We start from the raw sequence: 14,020 nt of genomic DNA, 5'->3' as shown, positions 1-14,020 counted from the left end.
AGGTACTAAAATAAAGGAAGAAAGATACATAGGATGAGTTTTATTTGACTGTGCTTTTGGCTATACTTACAGTGAATGTCACAAGATAGAAGCTATTTATTGCACAGGAAATAATCTCCTCAATACAAATTTTTTGCAAATTTGTAAAGGAAAACGTAATTGAGACTGTTAAAAATACAATGGAAAGCTGGGCATGGTGGCACACGCCTTTAATCCCAGCAGTCAGGAGGCAGAGGCAGGTGGATCTCTGTGAGTTCAAGGCCAGCTTGGTCTACATAGTGAGTTCTAGGACAGCTGGGGCTACAGGGAGACCCTGTCTCAAAAAGACCCCCCTCAAAAAATAAAAACAAAGAAACACTGAGATGAAGGTTTTTTTTTTCAACTTTAAAAAAAAAACAAAAAAACGGATCGCATCGTTCTGGAGCCTGAGTGACCATGAACTTGTAGATGATGATATGTTATAATGCCAAGAGGTTCTCATGCCTCGTTCTCTATACCATCTTCTTTGCATGAAGCACATCCACACTAGACAGCCAGCTCTTCTGCTTAAGGTCACCTACTCCAGAGCCCTCCCTCCCCAGGTGGCCCCATCTAAAGTTCCCAGGGGCTTCAGCTTAATGGTATCTGTCTAAAGAGTCTGACTTTTTTCCCCTCCAATGCCACAAAGCAGGTTTCCCATGTTTTCAAAATCCTATTTTCCTGAGACATAGGAAATGCTCCCCTAGCCTCAGAAGTTACTTTGTTGAACTTTTCAATGACTGCAGGCACTTTACAGAAGTCACCTCAGCTTCTTCCAATGGCCCTGGAGGGAAGTGTTCCAGCTCTCATTTTACATTTTACAGGAGGGTGAAACTGAAACCCAGGAAGAAACAAACCCAGGTCTGTCTCTCCTCACCCCAAGGTCGCTTAGCTCCTCCAACTCCTCCATCCCAAGAGTGAAAGCTCCCAGCTACAATGTTTAGCTTCAGGCCAAAAGGCCGCTGGAAGTGCCCTACCAACCCAAGCTCCTCCACAGGATAAGCATCATTGGAGGAGACAATAGGGCTCACTCACACAAACAGACCCAGAGAGTGGAGTGTGAGTGAGTGTGTGTGTGTGTGTAAGGGTGCACTCTGGCTCTTCCTGCAGTCCTTTATGCTGTTCTTTTTCCTCTGGTGGCCAACCCACAGCTGGGATTAGAGAGGTGGCTAGCCTGAGACTAACATCAGTGTTCCAGGATTTCAAATTTGGTGTGATCTGTACCACCAGGGGGATGTGGTCACTGGGTGTTACCTGCCAAGCTAGGTGACTGCTTCCTATAGTGGTAGTGCATTTAGAACTCTGGATTTGGGGTCACTGCATGGATTTGCTGCATACCCTGATCAGCCTTAACCTACCTTATCTTACAAATAGGTACCAAGAGACCCCAAGCTGTTAAGTCACTTACTTCTGCTAGTCTTAAGCACCTCAAAGAACTGCACGTTCCTTTTGGTCTCATAAGGAACAGACGCTGAACACTGGAAAATGGGACTTGGTTTTATAGATTAGGAAGGCACCCTATAGGGCTAGTCTCAGACTTTGAAAATCAAGGCAGGAGATGGTGGTGATGGCGCATGCCTTTAATCCCAGCACTTAGGAAACGGAGACAGATAGATGGATCTCTGTGAGTTCGAGGCCAGCCTGATCAAATTCCAGGTCAACCAGTCTCAAAATGAAAAAAAGTTAAACTGAAAAAAGGAAAACAAATGTAGGAGACCGTGATGAACAGAGTACACGCTAGCAGGGGAGACAGCGTTAACAACTCGTACAAACCACCATATATCGGGTATTTCTTAATGAATCTAAATAACCACACCACAGTCGCGCACAGAGGAAATCCCAGTCGAGTGGCAGGATCGGGATTAGGCCGGAGGTACGGGGCAGAGGGCACCGCTAGAGACTCAGGCGTTGCAAACGGAAGGCTCCCCGAGTGGGCTAAGGACACACAATCGCAGCAGCCGGGACCCGCGGCGAGGCCCCACCGTGCGGGGGTCGGGGTGGGGGTCGTGCGCGCGCACTTACCGGGGTGCAGGTGAGCGCGCAGTGCGCGTGCACGGACCAATGCCCTGACAGGACAGTGAGCGCGTGCGCGAGGCAGATGGTGGCGAGCACGAGCAGCGCGGCCTCAGGGATCTCGGCCCAGCTGCTGCCCCAGCCCCAGCAGCCGCTGGCGGCGGCGCCCAACCAAGCTGGGTAAAGCAGCCCGGCGAACGGCAGCACTGTGAGGCGCCGCAGCAGCGACCGTCGCCGGTACGGCCACACGGCGGCCACCAGCTCATCACCGCTCGCTATGAGCGCCGGCCCGGCAGCCAGGAGCTCCCGCGGCCGCGGCCCAGGCTGGGGCCGCCCGCCGCCCCGAGCCCCGCCAGGCCGGGCCCCGCAGAGCACCGCGTTGCCCACCGCCGCCATCTTTCCCAGCGCCGCGCTTGCTTCCGGCAAAAGAACCGCCTCACTTCCGATATGCTAATTTTAGTGAGGCCTGAGCGCCGCCATGACAGCTTCGGGAATAGGAAGCGCCTGGTTACAGCGTTGGCTGGGTCCAGAAGTGTCTGCATTACTGCGCAGTCCTGACAGGCTGTGACCGGAAGGAGAGTAAGGGCGCCGCCATGACAGACAGAAGCTCGAAGGCCCAAGTCAGCTTTCTGAGACCTGCCACGCCAGACGATGATCGGAAGAGACTAGGCAGGCAAGGCGGGCTCGGTGCCACCCAGACAACCCTAACCGGAAAAGCCTGGCTCTTAGTAACTACACTGGTACTTATCTATCACGAGGGGGCGGAGCCTGGACACAGCAAAGCCGAAAAGACAAAAGATAGGGGATTTAAGGGGTGGAGGTTGTTAGGGGTTCGGATAGAGGGCGGAGCTTTGGAGAGGTGGTGATGAGGGCTGCTCAATGCAAGCTGTACCGTAAGACACACAAAGTTCTATGCGTGGTGGCGCACGCCTTTAATCCCATTACTTGGGAGGCAGAGACAGGTGGATCTCTGTGAGAGACCAGGTCTCTCTGTAGACCCAGCTCTGCCGGAACTCGCTATGTAGACTAGGCTGGCCTTGAACTCACGGAGATTCACCTGCCTCTGCCCTCCCAGTGCTGGGATTAAAGGCCTGTGCCACCACTCCAAGGCAGATTTTGTTTTTAATTTTAATTTTTCATTTTTAATTATGTGTAAGTGTGTGTGTCACTGTGTTGGTATATACATGCGAGTGCAGATGCTTTAGAAGGCCAGAACTGACTGATCCTTTAAAGTTGGAGTTACAGACAGTTGAGAGCCATCCGAAATGGATGCTGGTCTTCAACTTTGTTCCCCTGGAGAAGCAGTTCAGGATTTTAACCTCTGGGCCATGTCTCCAGCCCCATAATAGGGCTTTTAATTTATGTATTTATTTTATTTATTTTGTTTTTTTGAGACAGGTAGCTCCAGCTGGCCTGGAACATGAGCCACCACACCCTGCTCATAATAGCATTTTTACTCACTATGTAGACCAGGCTGGCGGCAGTCTCACAGAGATCTGCCTGCCTTTGCCTCCCAGGTGCTGAGGTTAAAGGTATAAGCCACCACACCCTGCTCATAATACAATTTTTGAAGATTTATTTTTGTTCTTTTGAGATAGGGTCTCCTTGTAGCCCCAGCTGACCTGGAACTTGCTATGTAGACCAGGCTGGCCTCAATCTCATAGAGATCTGCCTTCCTCTGCCTCCCAAGCTCATCATCCTGCCAGGTGTTCTTTTATTATATTTATGTGTCTGTATCTGGCTGTGTGTGGGTATTTGCACATGAGTGCAGGTGCCCTTGGAGGCCCAGAAGACAGTTTCAGATCCTCTGGAGCTATAGTCGATTATGAGCTGTCCATCCTGGGTGCTGGCAACTTAACTTGGGTCTTCTGCAAGAGCAGTAACACTCTTAACCACTGAGCCATCTCTACAGTCCTAAAAAGATTCTTTTTTTTACACATAACTGTAACTTCAGTTCTGAATGCAGAAGGCAACTCCCCTGAAGAACTAGTAGAACTACCAAACAACTGCTTTTCACTTTAGGACCAAAGGGAAGAAGAGAGAGAGGCTGAAGTGATGGCCCAGTTACACTTGCTACACAAGCATTAAGGACCTGTGTTTGAATCTCAGTATCCCCCTAAAAACCAGGTATAGAGCTAGTGGATAGAAGTCATTGTTACCAAGCATGATGGCCTGAGTTCAATCCCTGGGACCCACATGGTGGAAGTAGAGAACTGACTCCCACAAATTATCCTCTGACCCACATGCCATGGCATGTGTGTGCTCCCCAAAAGTAAATGCATTAAAAAAATTAAGCTAGGTTTGGCTGCACAGGTGCCTATAACCCCAGTGTTGTGAGAGGTGGAGACAGGAGGATTCCTGAGGCTCACTGGCTACCAGCCTAGCTTCAGGTTCACTGAGAGCCCCTGTATAAAAAAAAGAAAAAGGTTAAAGCAGCAACCTGACATCCTCTTTTGGCCTCCACAGGTGTGCACCTAGGCATTCACAGCCCCCCCCCCACACACACACACGGAAAAAAAGAGAAAGTTTCCACCAGCGCCGACTGGACTGGAGACTCAATGTTTGGATCGGTAATGACAGGCTGAACCTAGAGCATTTCAATAGCCCTTAAAAATAAGAACATACCTATGTGGTGGTGCATGCTTTTAACCCAGCACTCTCAAGGCAGAGGCAGGCAGATTTCTTTGAGTTCAGGCCCAGCCTGGTCTACACATCAAGTTCTAGGCCACCCAGGGCTGCATAATAAGAGTCTCTGTCCCCCTTTCCTCTCTCCTCTCTCCCCTATCCTTCTCTCCCCCTCTCTCTCCCCTCTCCCCTCTCCCTCTCTCCTCCCTCCTCCCTCTCCTCCCCACCTCTGTCTCTTAAAAAAAGGGGCAGCAAGATGACTCAGAAAGTAAAAGAGGTTGCTATCATGCCTTACTACCTGATTTTGATCCCTGAGACCTACATGACAGAAGGTCTTCTCCTGCATGTTGTCCTTGATTGCCACGTGTGTGCCATATGTGCCCATACACAATAAATGGATAAATAATAAATTTAAATAAATTTAAAATGATATCTTAAGGGGGGCTTGAGAAATGCTCAGCAGTTAAGAGCAAATGCCCAATATCCATATTTGGTGGTCCACAACCACTTGTATACAGTGCGTGGACGAAAGCTAACTGTAGGCAGGGCGCAGAGGCAATCTGGAACAACGGGTCACTGAGCCACAGGGCAGAACAGGGCGCTGGGTGTTTGCCTTTGTAAGTTATTCTATTTCCCCTACCTTGAACATAAACTATGAAAAATTCGGATAAAGGTGTGTTACTTGGTTTGTCTAATAGCGCCAGGAGCAAGAGACTCTAAGAGAACTTGGGTGCCAAATTGGTGTAAACCAGCAGGATGATGAGCTAGGAATGACAAACCACAGGAGTTTGGAAAAAGCTAGAGAGTTAATGGCGGTACTGATGTGGATCTTACAATGGATTATAAAAAGGATAAAAAGGAGCCGGCCATACAGAAGCGTGGGCCACAGCTGTGTTGTAAATGTGGGGACATACCTCAGTTGCAGGTATATGAAAATTTGTTAAAGGTTATAGAAAGGCTAGAAAAACTTACAGGCCTGAGACACAGCAGAACCCAGAGAGGGGGCGTGGCCACTTTGCATAATCAAAGATTTGCCCAAAGCAGGGGAAGCTGAAAAGGCCAGGGAGGTGCTGGTAGATCCAGTTACAGAACGTGTGTAAAGTCCAAGGACTCTGGGGGAAAAAAAGATGATAATGAAAAAGGAAATGACCTAAAAATGAACGTGGCTAAGGCTGCCCCTCAGATTCAATCTAAGATACAGAAAGGAAAGGAGGCTAGCAGTACTGGAACTGTTAAAACTAGGAAAAACTTACAAGCAAGCAATCAAAGAGCCCCTCACCACATGGCTCATGAGGGCATGGGACATGGGAGCAAATAACATCAGTTTAAGTCCTTCAGAAGCTTCACAGCTGAGCTATAACCACCTGTCTGTCTTCATGATATAGGCTCTTCAACCTAGGCCAATGCAGGTGGGAGCAGTCCTTAATGGGGTGGCTGGTTTAAGGCATTAAAGATACATGGTCATCACTAAGGGAGACTAACATGATTATCAGGGGCTGGAGGACTATAAAGGAGGGGCAGCCATTACTGAGAGTTTCATGAGAAAAGCAATATATGATGTCCAGTTCACTGGGTCAGATAAGACTGTTCACCAGAGAGATAAAGGAAAGCTTAATTCAACTGGGACCTTGAGAATGCTATGGAGCTTTAATGGTTTTGCTAAGCCCTTTAATAAGACAGGATCTTTGTAAAGTGAGAGAAGCTTTAGCAGATCTAAGTGACTCTGACCGTGTGAAACTTGTCTGTAGAATAACAGAGCACCCTACAAGAGACATAAAAAAGACCAGACAGAAGAAATCATCCATTTGTGTTACTTGAAGAGAAATGCACCTTATTTAATCTTTGGGGATTTTTAACCACCCCGGGACAGTTTTTATCCTTTCAATGCCTTTTGTAAACTATTGTTCTGGTTTTTAAGTCTTCCAGAAACTCCTTAGTACTGAATTTGGTTCTCTATCAGTTTTTTTCTTTGGGAATTTGGGCTCAACATAAGTCTTGCCACATTTGTCTCTTCTGATAAAGGCTATACTAGGGATGGAGGCAGTTTTTCCCACCAAGGCTTCCCACAGCAACCAGGTGTGGTCAATGGAGCAATAACAGATATGGCTACAGTCAGGAGGCAAACCCAGTGCCTGCCTGACTTGGAACCAACAGGTACAATGAGGACAGGACAAACCCCCTGCCTCCTTAGCCCAGTGCAGGGTCAGGCAACTGGAGCCAACACCTGTAAACGTATCAAAGATAAAAGAATACAAAGAAACTCCATGCAAGATCCCTAGAATGCAGAATGACTCCCAAGGGATAACTAAAGATAGTAAAGAACTAACCAAATTAATACCTCTTACCCATGCTATGGTACCTAACAAAGATCTATGGAGAAAACAGTATACTTGAAGAAACAAAGGCCAGCTATAGCTGTAAGATTTGGGGACTTTTATGGTTGAGTAAGATAAAAACAGAGGCTCCCAAACTATACAACTGTTAAGAAAAATCTACATTACCAGGGGTGAGTTGCCCCCCATGAGCTGTTGGTTAGAGAGAGATCCTAGAGGTCCTCCAATTCACCATGGCTATTGCCACTAATGTCGGTTGTACACTAGAAAGGTCGGTAAGGCCGTGGTGCTGAAGACAACTGCATGATGTGAGTACGGGAGGAGAAGAAGAGGTGGAACTGAGACTAAGCCAGAAACTCCATGCCACTGGATGGATGACGTTCATAGTACCAGAAGGCCTATGTAGATGGTTGGGGAAGAAAGGATCCCCTATGATTCTACTCCATAATGGACCTTGTGTGCTGCACACTATGGACATGCCAAGCACTGCTTGCAAGTGAAATAATGGCTTGACTAACATACGTACAACTGACAAATTTCTAATTGGATAAGGCCTGCTCCTAGGGGTGGAACACACATCTGGTGCTGTAGATCAGGCCAACCCCCTGTGTCGAGAAAGGCTACAGGCCCTAGCAGGGAAGCCATCACAATATACTGTTTAATGAATATAGTACACTTATTAGGATATCCTCTAGGCATTTGTATTTACATTCATGTTTGTTTAGACGTGTCTACTTCCCTCCATTTGTCTTTAAAGTAGAAGAAACACCACTGAGATCAATGGCCATGGCTTGAAAAGGAATAATGGGGAGGCCCAAGAAGTTACTATCTCGCCATGATACAAGAGAGATCATCCTATATCTGTCACCCCCCTCCAAGGCTCAGGGACCTTAGCAGAAGACTGGTGGAAAGTGTGTAAGAGCTGGAGGAAGGGGTGGAGTGTGTCCCGAGGGGCACGTATTCCTTCAAGGGGTGAGGCCTGCCTCAGAGAATTGGATGTGGACAGTGGACAGTTAGCTACAGAGAGGGAGCTGTGGAGAGTTAGCCTTGGAGGGAGGAGCGTGGGGGTCATCTTGGACAGGAGCAGTGGTGCAGAAAAAAATGGCCCTGGTATCTCACCCATGTGGACAAGAGAGGGGACATTTACTGACCTGGGGCGGGACCACAGGCCCACAAAGCATGGACAAAAGCTAACAGAGACTGTGGTCAGGGCATGGAGGCAATCTGGAATGGTGGGCCGCTGAGCCACAGAGCAGAACAGGGTGCCAGCTGTTTGCCTTTGCGAGTTACTCTATTTCCCCTACCTGGAATATAAACTATGAAAAATTCAGATAAAGGTGTGCCAATTTATAAGTATATCCCAGTTATACATTCTGGGACTGGAGAAATAACCACAGGGTGAGTTCAGGGACCCACTGTACTCACTGTGAGTCAAACTTGAGCCAAAACTCTATCACTTGATCTCCGTAAGCTCCTACTTTAACTGGAGGGCCACAATGCTTTTTAGGGTCTCCTGGAATCAGTGTCAACTCACAACCAGAATCCAATAGGAAAGTCTGATTATTTCCTTTTCCTGAATGTACAGTTACTCTAGTAAAAGGCCACAGGTCCCTCTGGGGAAGGATGGGAGAAAGACAATATAACTCTTTGGTATTATGACAAGGTCCTTCCTCAAGGGAACCTGGTCTTCCCTTCATTCAAGGGGTTCTAGATCTGTAAACTTCCTCAAGTCTGGAAATTGGTTGACTGAATGGGGTTCTATTGCTATGATCCAATGTTGACTTTCTGTCATTTGTTCTAGAGCTTTTCTGCTTATACAGATCTGTTGGGAGCTATTAATATAAGCACAGCCATTATGTACATTGAGCTTGCTTATTTACTTTATGGCCTTTCACCTTGACTCAAGAGTTTGTGTTTTACACACAAGCACTGAATTGTTCTGTCAAGTCAGGAGGAATGTGTTGATAATTTAGGGAAGATGGTTAATTGGTGGAATTCACTACAAGTATTTGACCGTTCCTTGACCCTCAGATAAAGGTGGGAAAAAAGAGCTGTTGAAGCTAATTGAGCTAAGCAAACGGTGGCTGTCTGATGATCTGCTGTGTAAGAAGGCTGAGCTGAAATAAACCGGGGCTGCAGTCTCTACTGACAGTCCTCCCAGTATCTTTTCTCTGTCTCTTGTTTTTCTTTCATCCTCGCTTCCCCCTTCAGGTGCTGTTCATTTCTAAGGCCGGCTGACACCGGCACAAGTCAAATAAAAATTCAGTAGTTTCCTTATGTATTTGGCCCTTTGAAACACCATGATTGATTTACCAGTACCACCTACTTGGATATTTTTTACCAGATCCCTCCACCTTATTTTTTGAAACACAGTCTCTCACTCAACCTGAATCTCACCAATTTGGCATTGTTACCTGGACAGCAAGCCCCAGGGGTCCTCCTAACTTTTGCCTCCCCAGAGCCGGGATTATAGCAAAAAAGATTATTTTGTGTGTTGTGTATTTTGTGAGGGTTTTTAATCCCAGGATTTGGGAGGCAGAGACAGGCAGATCTCTAAGAAACTGAGGCCAGCCTGGTCTACATAGCAAGTTCCAGGGCCAGCTCATCTCAAAAACAAATACAAGGGCTGGAGAGATGGCTCAGCAGTTAAGAGCACTGGCTGCTCTTGCAGAGGACCTAGGATCAGTTCCCAGAACCCACATGGTAGCTGACAACAATCTGTAACTCTAGCTCCAAGGGATCAAATGACCTCTTCTCACCTCTATGGGCATTGCACAACATGTGTGCCCTTACACAGGTAATATACACATAAAAGTAATAATTTTTTAAAAAGCAAACAAAAAACAAAACCTTTCCTCCTGGAAGGAAGCAGGGTAAAAACAAGGTGTTCTAAAGGGAGATAAACAGGATTTTTTAAAAAAATGTTTATTATTTTTATTTTATGTGTATGCATGTATTGCCTGCATGTAGGTAAGTGCACCCATGTCGTGAAATGCCTGTGGAGGTCAGAAGAGGCTGTCGGATCCCCTGGGACTGGAATTACGGACAGTTGTTAGCTGCCATGTGGAGGCTGGGATTCGAACGCTGGTCTTCTGCAAGAACAGCCAATGTTAACTGCTGAGCCATCTCTCCAGCCCCAAACAGGATGTTTTGAGGGAAGGCGAAACATTCCACCCTTCAGGGAAGCTCCTTATGCTCAAGGAGCAAAAACAACTCAATAGCTTCAGAAAGTCTCTGAAACTTTCCAGATATACTAATACCGCCCCCCGCCCCCGCCAGCATATATAAGCCCTAAGGACTGCTGAGAGACATTCTCACACCAGCTGAACTTCCTGGAAGAATCAGAGACATGCTGAGACACTTGGAAGAAGAAGAGAGCAACTCAGCTATCTGGAAAGTACTCTCTCCAACCTGCTCAGCTGCCTGTACTGAGCTCTGGGTTTCCAGCTTTCATAAGCTATCACCTTTTCTCGGGTGGGGTTTTGGTGATGCATCTGTCTTTGACTCATTTCTGCTCCTGTAAGTAACCCCTCATCCAAATTCCAACAAGTAACCCCAATTAAACTCAGTAGTTCACCAAGTTGGATTCTGGTGGTATCCTTTCTGTGATCTGTCGTTGGTTCCTTAGTTGGGATGAGTAGACTTTTGTTCTGTCTTTCCAGGATGTTGCCGTCAACACCCAGGGATGTGTGGAAGTCAGGGGACAACTTGTGGGAGTTGGTCCTCTCCTTCCACCATATAGGCTCTGTGGATTGAACTCAGGCTGTCAGGCTTGGTGGCAAGCACAGTTACACACTGAGCCACCTCTCCTTTCCCAAATTGGCTAATTTTAAAGTCTGTCTCCCTCCAGCCTATATTTGTGCATGAAATTAGCTTGACCCAGAGTTGTACATGATCTTTTGACCCAGTTATGACTTCTCATGATCATTTGTTGCTTCAGATATTCTGCCAGAGAGCTAAGATTAAACAAGAGTGCTTTGTACCCTGCAGTGGGTTTGAATGAGAAATGCCCCCAGAGTCTTGTAGTTGAACACTTAGTCCCCACGCAGTGGAGCTGTTTGGGAAGGTTATGTAACTTTAGAAGGTAGAGCCTTGCTGGATGAAGTAGGTCATTGGTGGTGGTCTTTGAGGGTTCATAGCCTCATCTTACTTTCTGTTCTCTGTTTCCTGTGTGTGGATGAAATGTGATCATTCTGCTTCCTGACCGCTCAGCTGGCCTCACATTCCTGCTGTCATGCCTTCCCACCATGATAAACTGTATCCTTTCTGGAACTGTAAGCCAAAATAAAGCCTTCCTCCCTTAAGTTGTTTTTTTTTTTGTCAGGGTATGCTATCACAGCAACAGAAAAGTAACTAGTACACCCCAGAAAGCCAATCCACTCCATCCTCTTCCCTCTGTTCTTCATACCTATGCCAACCTGACTGTAGAATATCACCCACAGGACAGACAGAATTAAACTTAGGAACGGGCTGCAGGTGGGGACAGCTTTAGAGTCACTCCTTCTATACTGAGTTGTTTAAATTGGACACAAAAGAATTTTACTGGACTGACTCTTTAACATCTGTCCCTTCCCTAATGTGGGATCAGATCAGACCAATTGGAACAGATGAGGGACAGATGGTGATGAGGGACATTTGAGACCAAACCACTAGACAGTTAATCAACAACATCTTTAGATAAAAAATTTCAGAGGCAAGGGGGGATATTCCCAGAATTGAAATCACACAGGGTATGGTGATGTATACCTGTAATTTCAGTATTTGGGAGGTTGAAAGAGGAGGTTCATGATTTGGAGGGCAGCATGGGCTACAACACCCTGTGCCTAAAATAAAAAAAAATTTTTTTTGGTCTTTTTGAGACAGGGTTTCCCTGTAGCCCCAGCTGGACTGGAACTCACTGTGTAGACCAGGCAGGCCTTGAACTCACAGAGATCTGCCTGCCTCTGCCTCCCAAGTGCTGAGACTGCAGGTGTGTGTCACCACACCCGGCTAAAATAAATATTAATATAATAACAGAATACAATTAGGAGCCCAGGTTACAACCCATAGTGCTAGTTAACCATCCAAGAGAACCATCTCTTTATAACCTCTTCACTTAAAAAAAAAATTTTTTTTTTGAGCTGGGCGTGGTGATGCACTCCTTTAGTCCCAACACTCCTCTTGGGAGGCAGAGGCAGACAGATCTCTGTGATTCAAGGCCAGCCTGGTCTACATATCAAGTTCCAGGCCCACCGGGGCTACAGGGAGTCCCTGTCTGGATCTCTCATATCTGCCTATGTCTGCCTCCCAAGTGCAGGGATTAAAGGTGTGCACACCATGGCCGGCACAAATTTTTTTTTTTTTTTTTTTTTTTTTTTTTTTTGCGACAGGATCTCCCTGTAGCTGCACTTATATACATGAAGGAAAACACTCATAGCATGAAATTAAACTACATAACTAAATTGAAATGTCTGTAGAGGCCTGGAAGGGAGAGAGGGGCACTGGCGGGGACCAGGTGAGGGGAACAAAGGTCTTAACTGGAATGGTTTGGTAAAATACCTATGCTATGAAAATGGAGGGAGGGTCTGGAGAGATGGCTCAGCGCTTAAGAACATTGGCTGTTGTTACAGAAGACCTGGATTCAAATCCCAGCACCCACATAGTAGCTAACAACTGTCCGTAACTCCAGGTCTGAGGGCCTCTTCGGTCCTCTGAGGGCACTGTATGACACAGGTGCACTTACATACATGCAGGCAATACACATATACATATAAAATAGTTTTAAAAAAAGTGGGGGGAATACGTGGATTATTTTTTTTTGGCTGAAATATACGTCAGGAAATCACGTGTGAGCATCCTTAGCATGCCTTACTGAAATTCCTGATGACTGGAGGACATCAAGTCTTGTTCCAATTTCACCAGGGGTGAGCTGGCCACTTCCAGTTGTGAAGCAGTGGGACCACTTCAAAGGACAATGAATGTGTAATTGGCTGTGCACACTAGTCACCGGTGGCCAAAAGGAAGAACAGGAAATATCTACTGAGAGCAAGACTGCAGCAGGGCCAGCTCTGGGAGGCAGAAGCCAATTCTGCTTCAGTGGTAATCTCCACGCAGCTGCGCTAGGAGATTGTGGGGCAGCCGCCAGGCCGCCAGGCCGTGGAGGGACTGTAGCTGTCCCTGTCATTTTAGTTCCACACACCCAAGGCAGGGAGCTGCTTCCGTTACTCAGGCCTCCTTAACCAATCACGGCCTCAGAACGGGCCGTCCAATCAGGAGGACCCTGGAGCGGTGGGAGGCGGGCTCTCCAGGGCCGCCATGTTGCGGATTCTGCTGCGCGGTGAGGGAGGTGCTCCAGTCGGGCCGCTGCACAGCGCCCTGAGCGCCCCAACCAGGAGCTGTGCCGAGAGCGCGGGCGAAGCCGGAAGCCGGGCCATGGTGAGCGTGGGGCGGGCTGTGTCCAGACGGGAGCAGCGGCCGCAGGGCCCGAGCGGGCTGTGCTGGGTCCTCCCCGGGCGGGGCGGGGCGGGGCCGGCAGCTGGACCGGCGTCCTTTGCGTCCAGGCTCCGTGTGTCCTGGTCAGCCCCGCGGGTCGCTCTCCGTCCTGCCGGGGTCGGAGGCTGAACCGGCAGCGCCGAGCTTTCGCCTCGGTGACGTCATTGTTCGGTGCACAGTCGTGCTCCTGATGATGCTCCGGAAAGTTGCTAATCTCTAGGTTGTCAACTTTGTGTGTTACTTTCTAGAAGTTATGAACTTAGCATTTCACAGATCAATGTGAAATTTGTAAAGTCTGCCCAGTTAATTCTTTTGCATACAAACGCCTAGGTTCTTCCGATCATTTGACCACACTCTTCGTCTTTGAGTTTCCGAGTTTATTTTGTTTTATTTCTGGGGTCCCTGTTCTATTGATCTGATTGTTGCTTCCCGAATACTACACGATCTTGATTATTGTAGCGGTTCTCTCTTTTCCTTCCTTCCTTCCTTCCTTCCTTCCTTCCTTCCTTCCTTCCTTCCTTCCTTCCTTCCTCCCTCCCTCCCTCCCTCCCTCCCTCCCT

General features: G+C 47.6%; 2 protein-coding genes across 3 annotated transcripts in view; one reads left to right on the top strand and one right to left on the bottom strand.

The window, feature by feature from the left end:
* The window catches only part of Atp13a1 (ATPase 13A1), an 18,127-nt gene extending 15,544 nt beyond the window's left edge, over window positions 1–2,583 (bottom strand). The window contains exon 1 of the mRNA XM_008824461.3: window positions 2,041–2,583. Within this exon, the coding sequence (XP_008822683.1) occupies window positions 2,041–2,427 (387 nt within the window). The 5' untranslated portion in view covers window positions 2,428–2,583. The remainder of the gene's footprint in view (window positions 1–2,040) is intronic.
* Window positions 2,584–13,269: 10,686 nt separating this feature from the next.
* Window positions 13,270–14,020, top strand: part of LOC103726825 (zinc finger protein 709-like) — a 22,191-nt gene continuing 21,440 nt past the window's right edge. For both annotated transcript variants that reach the window (XM_029559348.1, XM_029559347.1), the window contains exon 1: window positions 13,270–13,403. In XM_029559348.1, coding sequence (XP_029415208.1) covers window positions 13,284–13,403 — 120 coding nt within the window. In that variant the 5' untranslated portion in view covers window positions 13,270–13,283. The remainder of the gene's footprint in view (window positions 13,404–14,020) is intronic.

The sequence above is a fragment of the Nannospalax galili genome, unplaced genomic scaffold (assembly GCF_000622305.1).
Source record: "Nannospalax galili isolate Female #2095 unplaced genomic scaffold, S.galili_v1.0 scaffold529, whole genome shotgun sequence".
In the NCBI taxonomy this organism is placed as follows: domain Eukaryota; kingdom Metazoa; phylum Chordata; class Mammalia; order Rodentia; family Spalacidae; genus Nannospalax; species Nannospalax galili.
Note: the sequence above shows the minus strand (reverse complement) of the source record. Positions and strands in the feature narration are given on the sequence as shown.